Source organism: Eupeodes corollae, chromosome 1, assembly GCF_945859685.1.
Source record: "Eupeodes corollae chromosome 1, idEupCoro1.1, whole genome shotgun sequence".
In the NCBI taxonomy this organism is placed as follows: Eukaryota; Metazoa; Arthropoda; class Insecta; order Diptera; family Syrphidae; genus Eupeodes; species Eupeodes corollae.
Window position 1 is genome coordinate 29,066,885 of NC_079147.1, and position 18,475 is coordinate 29,085,359.

At 35.3% G+C, this 18,475-nt stretch overlaps 1 protein-coding gene across 3 annotated transcripts in view; it reads left to right on the forward strand.

The window, feature by feature from the left end:
- The first annotated feature begins 725 nt into the window (after positions 1-725).
- The window catches only part of LOC129954020 (trichohyalin-like), a 51,025-nt gene continuing 33,275 nt past the window's right edge, over positions 726-18,475 (forward strand). Inside the window, exons 1-3 of one of the 3 annotated variants that reach the window (XM_056067615.1) lie at positions 726-1,022; positions 10,046-10,982; positions 13,252-13,872. In XM_056067615.1, the coding sequence (XP_055923590.1) occupies positions 10,152-10,982; positions 13,252-13,872 (1,452 nt within the window). In that variant the 5' untranslated portion in view covers positions 726-1,022; positions 10,046-10,151. The remainder of the gene's footprint in view (positions 1,023-10,045; positions 10,983-13,251; positions 13,873-18,475) is intronic. The other 2 variants (XM_056067616.1, XM_056067614.1) reach the window with 2 other exon arrangements.

Genomic DNA, 18,475 nt, shown 5'->3' on the forward strand with positions numbered 1-18,475 from the left:
ATCTTTACTAAAGTATTTTTGTTAGAAACGATTTCTATTTATACTAATGCAAGGAACCTCAGACAGGCCACTCACTTTCACTTTTCCTATCACCAAACAAATTATGACCTTTTTGAATCGCGCTTAGCTCACCACGTGCAAACGTCCCTTAGAATCAATCTCTTCAAAACTAATGAAAACAAATATAAACCTACATATTTTTAGTCCTTTTTATTAATACCCGCGTCAAAATTACCGAAATCATCTTTATAATTTTTTTTTTAAATCTATAGAATAACATATTAATAACGAAATAAAAGAAGTTTTATTAGTTTTTTTTTATTTAATAAATAAATTAAATTGCTAAATTACACCGTTACTAAAATATTTTAGAAAAAGTAATTTTACGGTCTCACAGACCAATGTGCGGGTATATTAAGGTTAACTTCGGTAAATGGGGTAAATTTTCACATTAGCAAAAATTGCAAATTATTGTTTAAGATCCGACAGCACTGTAATATTTTAAAGGTAAATTTGTGATACTTCTCATTTTAACTGTTCATAAGAGAATTAGGGATGAATCATAAATGAAGTAAAAATTAAGAGATATTTATTTGCTTGTACTCTGATGTACGACAGTGCAGTTTTTTGCAGATTGTTAATTTCTTATTGGAGAAATGTAACTTCTCTTGCGACTAAGTAATGTTCTCCTTAAACGTAAAAATATTTAGCATGCACATTATAATCCACACTTGCTTCCATTGCTTTTATTCAAAAGAGTGTTTTGCTTTTATTGTTTACTAACTCTGAAAATTGAAAGCCTTCGGCGTGACCTATCTTTTCTTATCTATCTCCAGCAAAATGGAAAACAAAAACCGAGTTGATTGCATATGTCAGACTTTGGGATTACAAATAAAAACATTAAACAAATTAGTAAAATATATGATTTGTATAAAAGTGTTTAGTTTAATAAATTAAAAAATTGAGTGGCTATTGAAGGTGATTTCAAGAATATAAATAAAACTGCGCATTCTTATTGAAAGGTAGGTTGAAGGAACATCATTCCCACTATATTGCATTGAGTATTGATGTTTTCATGACGCACTCTGAGCTTAGTTATTAATTATTTTAATCAATTTATTTATAAGCTGTTGGCAAGTTCAAGCAATTTAAGTTGCATTAATTTTTGGTTAAGTACATAATTTACATTTAAAGTTATTAATCGTTCATTATTCGATATGTATCTAAAGCATAGGAAGTCGTATTTCTATGTGAACTGACCCGGTCTGTGAAAAGACGGCTTATAATTAAAAAATTAAATTTTAATAAATCAGCTGTTAAGGATAAACAATGAGCTCATTCATAAAGCTAGTGGCTACGTAGTCAAGATTCAACTAACTTTGTGAATGCAAAATTGCACTACAAAACTAGTCAATCCGCAACTTTCATATTAATGACAAATACAAATAATGAAATAAGAAACATTTGTGTTTTTAGAACTTTAAATAGTTTACTTTCTTTTTAAATTCAATAAAACCAAGAAGAAGATATAATATGATTGATTTATATTTGTATTTAAAGATTCATTTCATTTTGAATTCCTGTGTCCTTAGCGAGCAGCTGATTGTGAAACGTCAAAACCAGGGTGCAGTGCACTAACTTTGTAGCAGAATTGTATACACTACGTCTGAGCGGATATTTAACCTACTCTTGTAGTTGCTTCTAGCTAAATCAGAAAACCTTGACTACGTCGTAGCCACTAGCTTAGTGAATGCCCCAATGCATTTCACCAGCTCTCGGTAGTTGGTTTTCTTCTAAAGTTCTGTTTTGTTTTTATTTGAAATCTTCTTTCTCTATATTTTTAGTAATGTGATAATAGTTTGTTCTGACTGTACAAATTGGCTGCGAGCCAGATAGTGTACAGCTGATCCAAAACAGTCGGGATGTCAAAAAAGGAATCCAACATTATCAAAGAATTTTTGGATACCTTTGGCGTCCATTAAATTTTTGACCAAAAAACTTACTCCTTAAAATTCATCAATACATACACATACCAGAATTATTGTTTCGCAAAAGTAAATTGGCTAAGTATTATCAGCGACTTCGAGGTTCAAACTGCAAATTACGCTGGTCATATGCCAACAGTAATTTCTCTCATATTGCCAGGGGTGACGGTGGTACAAATAACACAATTAGGAGCATAATAGGTTTGAAAATCGCGCGGAAGTGTACAGACGAAGACTTGATGCTCAGTTTAACTACCTGCATGAACAAGAAAATTTGAGAGTTTCCAGGCTAGTGAAAATATTTTAGATATTGTACGGCAAGCATCTAGTATAAGACAAAAACCCCAAAGTGGTGGGATATTCATGGCTGAATGGTTTGACTGGGAATGACGAAACTTCGCATAAAGTGTTTCGCTCTTCTTAACCTTTTTAGGAAGAACAATTCCGTGTTTTTTAAAACACTTTACTTTGAGGCGAACAAACAATATAAACAGCTTTTAGTTCAAAAATGGAAACTATTTGAGTGGTGTAGCAACCCGTCTTTCATCATGTAAGGACTCAAAAACATTTTGGTCAAAGGTGAGGTTGTTAGGTGGTTGTAAAAGTGTGGCATCTTCGGTGCAGTTGAAAAACTTGCTGATCACTTTAAAGTTCTTCTGAACCCGTTATCGGTTCATCAAGCGTTCGAATATGCTCTACCTTAAGTGAAAATCCCGGAACTTGATGGGCCAATTTCAATGAAAGAGTTGCAAGATGCTTTGAAATCAAAGAAAAATGATAAGTCAGCGGGAATTTTGTGGGTTCATATTACTTTATTCTTTAACAGGCTTTTTGAGGAAGAATCTATTCCGAAATCATTTTTAAGAGAATGGATTTGCGCAATATTTAAAAAAGGTTATCCCCAGCGCCCAGACAACTACAGGGGCATATCGATTTTACCGTACCTTCAGAAAATATTCACCCATCTTCTATACCATAGGTTGAAGGAATGGGTTGAAGAGAATGAACTACTTAGTATTTTCCAAGCCGGTTTTCGATCGGGTGTATCATTTAAAACGCGACCTTTAATACGGTTAACAGCAGTGCTTTAATTTATTACATATCTACCCTATGCTTATCAACAAAAAATTTCTCAACATATATAAGCTTCTTATAACCGATGCCTCTGCTGCTGTATGGAATGGAAGTAGAATGTCTTATATCTTTAAAACAAGTGCTGGTGTTCCACAAGGTTGTCGTTTAAGTCAATTAATTTGTGCACTATATATCGATGGCGCATCTAAAGAGGTAGTTAAGGACGGGCTGTACAGCTACGTAGACTTAGCCAGAAGGGTAAAAGTCCAACGACTAAGATGGCTTGGTCACGTAGAGCGCATGGAGACACCTAGCTAGGGACCGAGCTAGATGTAGAAGTTTATTGGGTAAGGCCCTAGTACACAGGACTCCACCGCCACCTTAAGTAAGTAAGTAAGTATCCAAAGATTTTCCTGGTGATATAAAGGTTGGTGAAACATTAACTAAAATTTTCCTATACGCGGATGAAATTGTGCTATTGACTGATAATCCCATAGCTTTGCAGTTACCAATAAACAAGCCCAAGTGTTTTTGTGATTTATGGGATTTAAGTATAAATGTTGCAAAGTCGAAAATCATGAAAATACTTATCGAAGAACAACTTCCCAAGAGAATTGGTTTTTGGAACTTGAACCAATAGAAATAGTAAATCAGTTCAAATACTTAGGTTTCTTGTTAACTCTGTACCTTGATTTTGGCACACATGTAAAAGAAAAATGTACTGCAGCCAAAACGGCAATAAATCTTATGTGGAGTAATTTCTTCTGCAACAAGTACATATGTGGTGAAACTGCTAAATTTAGAGTGTTTGATGCAACCAATAAAACATACCTATGAAAATCAAGAGTTTGGCTTTCAGAACTTAGAAGAGTTTGAAGTAATTCAACGCTTATTTTTCAAGCGCATCTTTAAATTGGATAACTCAACACCTACATATGCAATCCATACTGAATCCGGTGTGCCACAAGTATTTAAAAAAATCTAAAATCAAATGCTGATTACATAATAATGAAAAGGTCTGACTCAAATCTTCAAAAACATATACTATTAAAATATGCACATAGACGTCAAATATCGACTTTCAAAAAATGGAATGATCTAGCTTTTAGACACAGCGTAGGCTTCGACCTCAATAATAAAGTCCATACCAATTGGCAGGACTTATTCTACAGCTATATAGCTAAAATAGATGATTCCCTGTATTTGCAATGCCTGAATAGAGCGCAAACATCGAAAACTAGGCTTATATATAAAGAATTAACCCACACTTTTTATTCGAAATTATTTTAACGAAAAACTCTCTCTTAATCAAATGAGTGTTATCTTTAAAGCAAGGTCGAAATGCTTTGCTTAAATTATAGGCCTCATAGAACTGACCTTCGCCCGATATGTAGTTTGTGCAACCGCAATGAAACCGAAAACGTGTACCATATTCTAGCTGTGTGCCCAATCTTACAAAAAATTCGCAGGCTTTACAAAGAGTTTCCTTACACTTGAAGATACAAATAATCTTAAAAATGGTTGCTTAGGTTGGAAAATGCTTTTTCTCTATGTGAATCATGCCTTAGGCTACCGTAACAGTTTCATCGATTGAATTCTAAACTAATTTTTTCTGTTAAATCATTTTCTTCATTTTTTTATTGTTTTTTATTCATTTAAATTTTATAAAATTTGATATAATAGTTTAAAACTTATATATTTTCGTAAATTTTATACTATTTTTTTATATGTATTTATAACTTTAACCTTTTCTTTCTTTTTTACTAAAAAATCGAAATTAGTCAATTAGGCAGACGGCAAAATTTTTGTCAAGCTTTACAATTCTTATAATAACAAAATGTAAACAAATATCGAGAAATACAGAATATATTAATAATAATAATAAACAATAATACACATAACAGGAATTCTCGGATACCTTTTTTTGACATCCCAGCTGTTTTGGAACCGCTGTTCTTTTACACGTAAAACACTAATAAAAAGGTATCCCGATACCAAATCGGTTTGAGATTGGACGCAGTCAATAATATTATATTGACGGAAAGTATCTTTTTTTAAATAAATACATAAACTAAGTTACTCAACAGCCGGAGAGAATTTGGGCCTAGTGACTTACAACTCTCATCCAATGTGCTAGTCATTTCGTAATGACGTAATGACTAATTGTCTAGAAAATATATCATAGAATCAACAACAAAGAAAACTGTTTCAATAAAATTAATTTTATTTCAAACATTTTCTTCTTCTTTCACAACAAATTCAATCCAATATACTGAGCTTCTAACTATTGCTTTTGTTGGCCAAATGTGCCTTCAGATTCGCCATATATTGTGGCCGTCCGAGTAACTTATAGGCGGGGTTTAAAAGATTCTGAACGATTTCGTGTAGGTCCTTATGTCCGGAGCAGAAAAGGTCAATTCCTGGTTCCAGATTCGTACCAAAATCATACTCATCCAAAGCGGTCACTGATGCTGTTATGATGGGGTGTAAAATCTTCAAGACTATCTCTTTTGCTTCTTCCTTTGAGGACTGGCTTGGTTTGTCCAATGCACTGAGGTTGTTCTTGATGTTGGCAGGCTGTTCATCAAGTTGATATTTTTTTTTTTTTATAATAAACACACACTCAAGGGGATATTACTACCCTTATTACGCAGATGCACAGTGTGAGCACTAGGAAGAGGAGAGAAGGTTTAAAAGGAGATGTCGGTGCACATTGGTTTTGAATTCCTGAATATTGCAATGACTAGGAAAGACAGAGTGTGGTAAGGCATTCCACATTCGCGTAGTACGGCTAAAGAACGAATCTCTGTATTTGACAGTACGACCGAAGTTGGGCTCGAGGGTATACTGATGAGAATTCCTAGAAGCGCGAGTATTACGGTTGAACTGTTTAAGGGGAGGAATGCAACTGGCTATTTCACTAGAGCATAAGCCGTTAAAATAACGGTAAAAAAGGGTTAGACAAGAGACCTTACGACGATGTTCAAGCGAAGTAAATGAACTTATGATGATATTATCACCTATCAATTTAAATGCTCTACGTTCAATACTATCCAAGAGGCTTAAGTAAGTTGCAGGAGCACCAGCCCAGAGATGGGAGTTATACTCAAGCTTTGGACGTATGTAAGTCTTGTAGATAACAGCCAGATCAGAAGGGGTGAAATATTTCTTGCATCGCCTAAGAAAACCCAAACACCTTGCGGCATTTTTGGCGACATCGCGTATGTGATCATTCCATAAGAGGTGGTTGGTGACACACATACCGAGAATATCGAGGTGTTCAGTCGCATTGATGCAAGTGCCATCCATGGATAATGGCAATGGGGGTATATCTCGCTTTAACGATACAAGACAGCATTGGGTTTTCGAAGCATTAAATTCCACGCGGTTTTTTAATCCCCATTGAACAATGCTGTTTAGATCGGAATTTAATGAGCTTATCATATTTTGTCGTTGCAGTTCCACATCCGAAGAAGAGGGATGTGAGCCTGAAAACGAATATGAAAAGCTAGGAGTACTATCGTCAGCGAAACAATGTATTGGATTAGATGTTACAGACAGAAGATCATTAATAAAAATGAGAAAGAGTGTTGGAGATAAAACAGAGCCCTGGGGAACACCAGCATTTATTTTATGGTTTTCAGACTTGAATCCATCCAATACTACTTGTATTGAACGATCCGAAAGGTAATTACTAATCCAATGAAGCAGGGATTCATGAAAACCGAATGCACGCATTTTCGATAAGAGAGCCTGATGCCAAACCCTATCAAATGCTTTTGAAATATCAAGTGCAATAATCTTACTTTCTCCAAAACGATGTAATGATTTGCTCCACTGTTCGGTGAGATGAACCATGAGATCACCAGTGGACCTATTGCTACGAAAGCCGTATTGCCGGTCATTAAGAAGCTTTCGATCTTCAAGATATTTCTTGAGCTGATAATTAATCAGCGTTTCCATGACCTTGGAAAGAAGGGACGTAAGTGCAATCGGTCGGTAGTTAGAGGGTGAGGAAGATTCGCCTTTTTTGGGAATAGGCTGGACAAATGCCGTTTTCCATCCGCTCGGAACGAGACCTGAGGAGTAGGACAGATGAAAAAGCTTACGCAGTGGTTTTGCCAGCGTTGAAGAACACCTCTTTAGAACAATAGCGGGGATACCATCCGGACCAGCGGATTTATGTGTGTTTAGATCTCTTAGGACTCTTGCCACAGTACGAGTGCGAAAAAAGATTGGTCCCATAGAATCACTAACTCGCTCAAGTACAGGCGGAGTCATAACACTCACTGGCAGCGTAGAATTGGCGGCGAACTGCCTAGCAAAGAGATTAGCTTTCTCTAAAGAGCTAACAAAAGGAGTGTCATTATCAACGAGTGTAGGAACCGAAGAAGAGGAAGAATTCCTCATGTTTTTTACAAATGACCAAAAATTTTTACTGCCTTTGCAGTATTTTTTGCCGTAAATTTTGGTCATGTAAAAATTTGGTCCGTCGAATATGGGCGTTGCTGGCCTTCCTGGCTTGTTTGAACTTTTTCCGGCTTTCCTCAGTACGGTTGGCTTTATAGCAACGGAAACTAACCTCTTTGACCCTAATAACCTCTTTACAGCTCGCATCAAACCAAGCGTTTCCCTTGGGTCTGATGCTTTTAACCCTATTCGGGATAAAAGTTCTCATTCCCAGGAGAATCAAACTTGTGATCATATCAGCGCTGGCGTCAACGTCACTATCGAGGAAGCATAGTGACCAGTTAAAGATCCTGAAGTAATTATTGAGACCGTCCCAGTTGGCTTTCTCGTATTGCCAAACGGTTCTCTTAGGAGCACTTTCTTAACTGGAGAATTTTTACACGAGAAATTTGCTGATATAACACAATGGTCAGATGTGCCTAGAGGAGATAGAACACTGCACACACTCCATCGGGTGTTGTCTGGCCTGAATGTTGAAGCCATGAAGAATTGTGTACATTGAAATCGCCCGTAACAACGATTTCAGTGCGTTATAGCCCACTGTTGTGATTTTATTCACTGGAACAACGATTCCCACATTGTGGAATGTTTTGGCGCAAATTTTCCTAGCCCACTGCGACTTAGCCTCCACCAGAAATTTTCTTTCATACTTATTTTCCTATACAAATCGAACTTATCTCCTTTCTCATAGCTCCCGAATCCTTGTGATTGAACAGAGTTACCGGAAAGTCTTTCTCCATGTAGTAAGCGAAAGCATCGAACATATTTGTGGCGACGAGATCGAAAGATTACGAACTATGAGCATGTCTTCCTCGTCCTTAGAGGACTGTATACATTAAAACTCACATCTCAAATCTTGTAGTGTGCTTGAGAATTAAGTTTTCAGGCGCCGTCAGCGTGGCTCCTTACATCAGTATTTTCAGGGCATAAAAAATATTTTATTTACAATTGTTATTCCTAAATAATTATCTTTTTCAATCTATTTAATTTAAAGATTAAACTGCTCCAAAATGAACTGAGTAACATAATTTCCTAATTACGATTTAAATATAAATTTCTTAGGAAATGACTTGCGATTGTACGCTATCAAACCACTTACATTGTTACGCGCTCGCTGTTAGAGCCATTTTTCGAGACAATGCCATATTTTTGGTTACCAAAAGTCGTAAAAAAAGACGCATTTATAAAGACATTTAACTTGAAATATGAATACTTAAGACAATAAAACTATCTATATTTCAACTATCTAAGCAAGTAAGGCATTGTTTATAAAATTGATTAAGATTAAGTTAAGATAGACATTATTCTAGTAACTCGTGTTCATAAGGCACTCACGACTCCTGGGACAGGGAACAAAAGAAAACCCTTTTATGGCACAGTTATAGAAAAATATCTTCTCATAAGTACTTAACATTTTTTAATAGATAATAAAATCTTTAGTACGTAAGATGAGGAGCCCGGCATTTCTTCGAGACTAGGCGGTAGTTTGGCGTCAAAGCATGTTGTCGTATCTCCTGCAGCTAACACAGGGACGGGAGTAGTGGCAATCCATAGACCCTCCGCTGCTGTTGGTAGCAACGAGAGTAGGTAGGTAGCGATACCTAATTACAGTAGTGGCAGGTTGTGAAAAATTGCCCTACCACTACTAATGAGAGTTCATCCAAAAATGGAAAAGGGAAACTCTCAAAAAGCCTAGGTATATTGATAAAGGAGGCAAGCTGCGAAAATCCTAAAGGCCTCTGGTGCATCATTGGGGGCTGAAAGGACACCGCAGCAAATCGCTCGCGTCGAATGGGCTCACAGCGTTTTTTGCTGCAACAGGAACCAATAAAGACTACGCCTAAACGTGAAAGGTCTCTTGAGGGGGCCACACCGACACCAAAACGGCCTCGTGTGCACAACACTAGCGCTCCCCTCAATCCCATTAAGCAACAAGCCAGTTTCAGTGACGTCGTGGTTGCGGTCATTGACAGGAGCAATGATGATGGCTGACAATATTGGCTGCTCGTTAGCAGCTGGTCAAGGTTAAGCTCTCTTGTGGCTTTTTAAGCATTTTGAGAGAGCTTCCAGGACCACTTGCTTCCATAAGCGATGGGGGTTGGCATCAGTTTCAAGTCAAACTCATGGTCTGTGGCGCTACTTGTAAACCATTGCTAATGCATATAAGCTCGATAATAGGTGTCATAACCGGACACTGTGTAATAGGAAAGCACGCCACGCGAATAGGCGTATTCTCGAATGACTTTTGTAGAAGCTGTATGGACGAGGAGGAATCCTCAAAATTCATGTGGTATCACAATGGGCCATTAAACTGGTCTAAGTGTGTCCGTTTCCATCTTGGGCACCCACTTTAACCTAACCTAACGTGAATTGCAAAGACTGTAGATTTTTAAAAAAATGTAATTCTTACGAACTAAATATTGAAGTCCATCAGTGGACTTCGATATAACCTCTTATTATCCTTTATTAAATTTAATATAAATTTTTAATTTTCATGTGTTTTTTGATTTTTTAAGCATTACTATTCAACAACTTGCACAACTCAACTGTTTCAACAAGAAGGGACAAGCACATACTTTAAAAAAAATAAAAATACAACCGTTTGATTAACTAGACGATAAGATGGATGATATAGAAGAGTTTTTCATTCTGGATGACATAAAAGAGTTTATCATTGTAAAGGAATCTAGAAAGAATGAAGAAAAAGAAGAAGTTCAAGAAGTAAAGAAAAAAGATAACATTAAGCAAAAAAGACCTAAACGATTGATAGGCCCTCTTACTCTAGAAGATCATGAAACCCTTCAAGCGAAAAAAAATAGAAAGTATAATAAAAAAGAAGGAAAGAAAAAAGAAACCGTTAAAGAAAAAAGACCTAAACGAATTATAGGTCCTCTTACTCTGGAAGATCATGAAGCCCTTCAAGCGAAAAAAAATAGGAAGTATAATCCTAACGCATACCAAAAGCGTAAATTAAAACTTACACCAGAAAAAAAGGCTGAGCAGGCAAGAATTATTGAATATAATAAGAGATGTCGCCAAGAAAAACGAGAAAAAGAAGAATCAATAAAAAGAAAAGCCATCGAATTACTAAGTCAAAATTTGAGTGAAGAAGAAATTTCCTCAGGAGATAAAGAAATTTTAAGACAAGCTGAGATCTTGGAATTGGAACGATTAAAAAAAAGGGAAGCCATTAGGCGAAAACAAGCTGAGCAAAGAAAAAATTGTAAAATGACACAAGAACAATTAGAAGCTAGTCGAATGAAAGCCCGTCTGAGACACAGAAGGCTTAAATTAAAATATGAGATGGAAACTTCTGAAGAACGTGAAGCTCGAAGACTTAAAAATGTAACTGCTCTTTATCAAAAGAAAAAAATTGAACGAGAGGAATATTTAAAAAGAAAAGCTATGGAATCGCAAGGTCAAGAATATTGTTCATTGGAAACAAAAAACGAAGTAAGATTATTTATTAAAATATTTTATATTATTTGTAAATTACTTTTTGCACTCTAACGTGTACTTTGTTTTGGAAGTTTAGGTTTCTAAGACCACCAACAAATATAAAACCGAATATCTGTAAATGTCAATTGGGGTTTTGGTACCGCGGGTCTTATTTATCCCCATTATATTCTCTACATTATTCCCTTTCAGATGTTGCTGGAAATGCTGCTCAAATTTTTAACTATACCTTATGCTTCGGTGACTATGTTACTAAATTTATCGGTTTAAAGTCTGCTATTAGTGGTGGTAGGTTACTATTGACTGGTACCTCTTTTTTTTTAAATAGACGATAGGACTGATTGTTGGTTGGCGTGAAGCAATGGCCTTGTCGCGTTTTAATATACTATATCAGTGGTCTCCAATTAGTTTCGCTCGGGGTCCGTTTTAAGAAAAATGATCATTGTGGTCCGCACATTTTATTTATAAGAACAAATATTTATTAAACAATTGTAATTAAGGAAATAACAAAGGTATTTTGTTACATACATAGATATCAATGCGAAAAATGACATTTTTAGTTGCGAATTATCTCTCTGAAGTTTGGTGTAAAATTGGTGCAAGCAATTGACCTCGAGATGTTCAGTAGTAATTCAAGATCGATATTATTCTTAATGAACTTCATCTTGGTAAATGCTGCTTCACAAATATATGTTGATCCAAACAAAGTAAGAAGTTTCAAAGCTAATTGTTATTTTGGATATTTATTACCACACACAAATTTTATCCAGAATTCTTCACTGGAAACTTCCGCTTGTTTGTGTTTTAAAACTGTGTTTTCTTGGAAAACGATCATTTTCATCTGCAGAGTAGCTTTATCGCATCCGAAAACAATTGCAACTTCATTGCTCCATTCACCATCAAGATGCAGATAGTAAATGCTGCGAAGGATTTCTACAACATTTTCAATTTTCTTCAAATCTGTGAACCTTTTTTGAAATTCCGCTCTAAGATCCGTAATGAACGTCTTGAATTGGCCGATGTCAGTCTCGTTGTCACTGCTGATTATTTTATTTAAATTGTGTAAGGGAAGTGTAAGAGACCAAGTTTTCGAGAAAAACTTTCGACATCTGACATGAGCTCAGATGTCTTTCCCTTGCCTTGAAATTTAGGGTTCAGGTCATTGACATGTTTAAAAGTATCCGTTAAGAAAACAATGACAGCAACATTTTCTTTTTCGTTCAGACAACTTAAGTAAGCGTTTACTGAAGGCCGATCGCTGTTAAAAAGATATGTCTTCAAGTGTTCTAAAATGCTAAGGAATCTTTCTAAGACGCAGCCTTTACTTAACCATCTGACGTTATTATGCAATAGTAGATCGTTATATGATTTCAATTCACGATGTTGCAATGATGATTTAGCACGGAGCAAGTTTACTATTTTTATTACTTCTTGCATAATACGCTCAAAATTATGATTGCGTTTGCAGCAAAGCACAGTTTGATGAATAATACAGTGGTAGGATATCAATTACATCTCTCACTGTTTTGATCATGTCTTTTCCTCAGGGTTCTTCCTAAGAGCGGCAAAAGAGCCAATATCTCCTCAGCAAAAGTTTCTCTCGTTTTGTCCAGGTAGCGTACAAAAATAATTAATTGTGCCGTATCAGTGACATCGCATGATGCATCCATAGCCCAGTCGTAATAGTTTGCATTATTTAACTGCCGTTTCAAATCAAAATGATTTTCTTCTGCTAAAACGTGTGTATTTCTGGTACTAGTAGAAGCAGATAACGGAATCCGTCGTATCGTCTCAAGAGCATCCTTTTTGTTCTCAAATAAAGCATTCCCGCCCCAAGAAAGCATTCTTTAATTACGTCAGCAAGAAATACGTAAAGAAGCCTCACCACATTTTTCCTGCTAAGTCATTAAACTTGATATTTTAGACTTTATTCGGTATATAGTTCATATTATTATTCGGTATATAGTTCATATTATTATTATAAATAATTACATCATGTAAGATTGAGGTTTAAGTTCCGCTTAGACTACATTGTTCCGTTCTTATTAGTCATTATAATTCCTTAAATGAGATGGAATTTTATCTGATAAATATTTCAAAAGCTTACTATTACCATTTCACATTTTATAAATAAAAATCATAATATTATATTATGGACCTTTTGTTCATACACTAAACTTTCATAAATTTAAGGCTTACTTACATTAATCTCCAATTTTCAAACACTCATCTTATCAAGTCTTCATTATTTCTCCCATAAATGTAGATCGCACAGCAGATGGCAAAAAAAAGAAAGATTGAAATAGCTCGGCAGCGTAGATTAAATTATACACCAGAAGAAAAAAAAGCAAAACTGTTAAAAATTAGGGCATATCAAAAACGAACTCTTCAAATAAAACGACAAAAGGAACAATTATTAAAAACAAAAGCCATCGAGTTGCTCAATCAAAACGTGAGCCAAGAAGAAATATCACCCGAAGATAAGGAGATTTTAAGAAAAGCTGAAATCTTAGAAAATGAGCGAATCAAAAATAGAGAAGCCAAAAAGCTTAGATTTGCTAAGCAGAGAGAAGAAGTAAAAGCAGCAAGACGAATAAAAAATAATATATACTTTAAACGAGCACGTCAAAAAAGACGAGAAAAAGAAGATTTAATAAAAAGAAAAGCCACTGAATTGCTAAGTCAAAATGTGAAACAAGAAGAAATGTCCCCCGAAGATAAAGAGATTTTAAGACAAGCAGAAATCATAGAAAACAATAGATTAAAGAAAAAACGGCAAGTTCGAAATCGAAGATATGCTAGGCTGGGAAAATCTCCTGAAGAATGTGAAACTCGAAAACCGCTTAAACAGAAAAGCGATAAACAAAGATTGAAAACAAAGAAACAAGTAAGATTATGTTTTAAATTATTCAATGTTGATTAGATTTTAGTTTTTTTTTTTTATTCACGCAAAGTAAAATTTCATTTAGAGCCTGTTTCACAATGTACAAATACAGTTATCAGTAGTTAAACACCACTTAATCGACTGCTTAGTTAAATCCCCCAATTAGCTAATTTTGCATTTCACATCGACGTTAGTCCCGTAGCGTTAGTGCGTTGGACTGTCATGTCATGCAAGGGGTCTTGGGTTCATGCAAGGGGTCTTGGGTTCAATCCCTTATTGTGCCACCTAACTTTTTTCACGGGCACTGCCTCTTGCGAGGAATTGACAAATCCTCCAAAAGTAATTCTTGTCATGAAAAGTGATTTCTGAAATTAGCCATTCGGATTCGGCATATAAACTGTAGGTCCTTCCATCTCTGACAACATTACTCGCACACGGGCCTCGTTCTTCAACGACTGTAGAGCCACCTAATTTATTTATTTATCCATCTTTTTTATAAATGTATGTAGCACGTAACTACTTGTTAGTTATTCCACTTTTCCAATGCTATAAAGGTTTTGAAAATGCGAGTTGAGAAACAAAATCTAAAACCGTTTATTACGTCCGCAGTTATCTGATTTTGTGCTTCATTTCTGTTACAATTAGTTAAGGATTTGATTTACGCCTATTGAAATTGCCAATGTTTTTTGACTTCCCTTTGAGCGGTTGTGAAAATGGGCAGGTTCAGACAACATAAGAGACTTTATTTGCAGTCAACTACATTCTTTTAACGTAAATTTTGACCAAGTTAGTTTTCCAAGTGTTACAAACTTCAAACTCGGAACATTACGTCATTAACCTCCACCTTTAATTGCCTTCCAGTTAAGGCAAATTTATTGGAAAGTTGACTGGTAAGTTAGTCAAGAAAAATCTCCCTAACTATTAAGCGTTTTTCGCTTATGTAGCAACTTAGATCTTCGCTGTAACCAAGAGGTAGTCACAGCTGGAGTTAGTTCCTCGAAATAGCACTCGTCTAGAATGTCAGGATAGGTTCGAAAGGGATTTTATTTGCAGTCAACTTTATTTTTGGAACCTAAACTAATACCAAGGTAATAACTTAATTTGTCAAATGTCAATAATTTCAAACTTGGTGCTTTACTCTACCTTCATGCTACAAGTCCATCATATTTTGTATTGTGTATTGTAAAGATAAATTACTTATTACGTTTTCAATTTGACAAGGAACGCTTTTACACAAAACATTAATACATTTTGCAGAGTAGAGTATAAAAGTTCAGCTTTCAGTTTAATGAAAAAAAAACATGATCAGCTGTCATTTTGACGTAAGTAGACTTCATAGTTTGATAGTTAGGCAGATATTTTTTGGCTTACTTTCCAATAAAGTTGCCCTTATTGGGAGGTAACTTTTAATTAGCTTGCCTTAAAAACTTACCTTACCTTTATGTCCCCTATGTGGATGGACCTGTTCAATGTCAAATAGTGTTATTTGAATTTAAAAAAAATTAAATTGAGCTATTTAATAATTTTTCCCAAAAAATATAGTTAATACATATTCATATAACGTTTACCAATATTATAATCAAGTTGCGAAAAAATTTAGGACATGCAGAGGTTTTCCGCAAGGTGATGTGTTATTTCTCATTCTCTGGCCATTAGTTATTAACGAAATATTAAAAGAATTCAGTGTAAGTGGATTAAAGGTCGTTGCATATAGAGACGACATCGTTATGTATACCTACACTTTGTGAACTTCTACAATTAGGTAATAATGCTCAGTAATTTTAATTCCAATTTGCCCAACTATTGCTGGTGTTTCTCTACACATTACTGGTACAGATAAAAATATCTTGGACTGATTCTGATTCTTGGTCGTTTCAATCGTCTTCTATACTTGCAGCAGATTTTGGAAAAAGATGAGGTCCAAGCGCTAAAACCATTCTGTAGATGTACACAGCCATTATAAGGCCAATGTTAACTTACGCATGTTTGGTATGGTGTCCAGTACTTAAAGGGTTATCTATCTTAAAAATATGACAAAATATAAAATAATTTGAAGTTTATTATTTTTTATTATTAGTTTATTCATTCATTATTCTCTTTTACACAATAAACTAACGTATATACATAGTTACAAAATCTTACTTTTTACAATTGAGAATAGCTAGTGACATTTTGTATTTTGCTTATAAAAGCTATAAATAGTGTTAGATGTCACTTTAAAAAAGACAAAATTAATCAAAGTGGGGTGACAGTCATTATTGTTTTTTTTTTTCTTTGTTTTTTTCTTTTTTTCAAAATTAACAATAAAATTTACAAATATAATTAAAATTTTAAAGATTTTAAACTAATATTTATGCAACATAGGAGAGCAAATCTTCTATCTCATCGTGATCAAAATCAAGAAGCCAAGATTTAACATTTTTTAAAAATTTACTTTGGGTTCTTATAACTCTTATATCATGAGGAAGATTATTAAAAAGTTTACAAGACACAACTGGGTAGGAGTTCCTATAATGAGTAGTGCGGAAAGCTGGAATTAAGACAACATGACGGCTAATGCTACGTAAGTTACGTGAATCAAATATAGGACTTTGCATATAGCCACCTCTCATATAAAATATTTTAGAGACCCTAAAATTAAATAAATGCCTAACTGGAAGAATTCTCAAGAATCTAAACAATGACATAGAGTGAGCAAGGCGATGAGCGTTACTAATTTTTCTTATGGCGCACTTTTGTAAGATGACGATTGGCCTTAGATTGGACATGTAGGCACCTCCCCAAACACTAATCCCATATTGCAGTTTTGAATGGAAGATTCCATGGTAAACAGTAATGAGTGTTCTATTAGAACAACACTTTCTTAACCGATATAAACACCTAATAGAAGAGCGCAAGTACTGTTTCAAACTAGAAATGTGTTGCATCCAACTCATGTTTTGATCGATCGTAGTACCAAGATATTTAAAGTTCCTGACCACTTCAATTTGAAAACAGTTCGAACTGCAGGCCTCATTTTCATTAAAGGTTGCTTCAGACACAGATGTACAAACACAACCATTTAAGCTGAAACGCTGACAGTCAAACGAGTGGAACTTGACATCGACATATGGTGGCTCAAGTGAACCTAATCTGAAAAACATTAATTTGGTTTTTACACTTACAATTAACTTATGTGAAGCAAACCATAATCTCAATAAGTGAATATCGTGGTTTATTTCAGCTGTCAGATTCAGTGGGCTCGTTGAGCCATATGCGATTCCAAGATCATCTGCAAAAGCTGTAACTCTACCTGCAAACGGTAGGGAAAACAGAGAGTTAATGAAAATCAAAAACAGAACCGGTCCTAAGACTGACCCTTGGGGGACACCTAACCTTAGCACCTGGGGGCTACTTAAGAAATCACCGATTTTTACTCTTAGTTTACGGTTCTTTAAGTAAGAAGCGAACCAATTGTATATAAAGCCACGAAAACCGACATTATATAATTTATCCAAAAGAATATCATGAACAACCATGTCAAATGCTTTGGTAATATCCACAAAGAGACCAGCGCAAAACTTCCTTTCATCCAAGGCTTTGTTAATAAAAGAGCAAAAACATAAAAGAGCATCCTCAGTGGAACATCCTTCCCTAAACCCAAACTGAACTGGACTAAAAAAGTTAATTTTTGCTAGATGCGCGTATATATGTAGTATAGGTACTATAAGTGCCATGAGCCCATCTCGATATATTCGTGAAAGAACTAGCTTTCAAAAGCGCACAACGTATAATACAGTGTACGAAATGGGAAAGGGCTTCTTTTGGTCATAGTCATTGGTACTCCAATAGACTATTTAAAGTCGTACATAGATTTTAACCCAGTAGCCCCATCAGAAATTCCCACAAGGAAGGACTGGATGGAAAACAGGGTAATAGAAATAAATCATGTATCTGTCTATGGATGATTTCTATAATCCTTCTCTAGAAAGATCAATAAAGCTTCCAAATTACTGCAACGTCTTTGAAGCAGTAGTACTGGAGGTTTCTGAATTTGCTAAGGATCTTTCTTCCCACAATTTGAAAGACAAAAAATAGACATATTTATCAACAGCCAGACAGCATAAAAGACCATATCTGCCACTGTAACAAGGCCAAAACTGTAGGGAGCATCGTTAACTCGTCTAAGCCAACACGGTTATTCTCCGTTGGGTCCCAGGACACTGTAACATTGACGGTAATGAAAAGTCAGATGAAATAGCTACAAAATTGATTAAATTCAGTCTGAGACAAGCCAATGAGAAAGTACATGAACTAATTCATCAAAGTTTCATTGAAATCGCAAAGTTTCGAGGTAGACATTCGCTGTCCTTATTAACAGGTATTCCAACAGGCCACAACTCATTAACCTCATTAACAGAATGGGTATCAGCTCATCCTATTTATTAAGAGGAGGTAATGACGAGGGTTTAACGGGTAATGAGGGCAAAACAAAGTACATGCTGTAGTCAAGAAAGGACATAGAACACCGACGTCTTGGTCAAAACATCACCATCGACAGACGTAACTTTGAGGTAGTCAAGGACTTCGTCTACCTAGGCTTCGCTATAAACGCAGAAAACAGCAC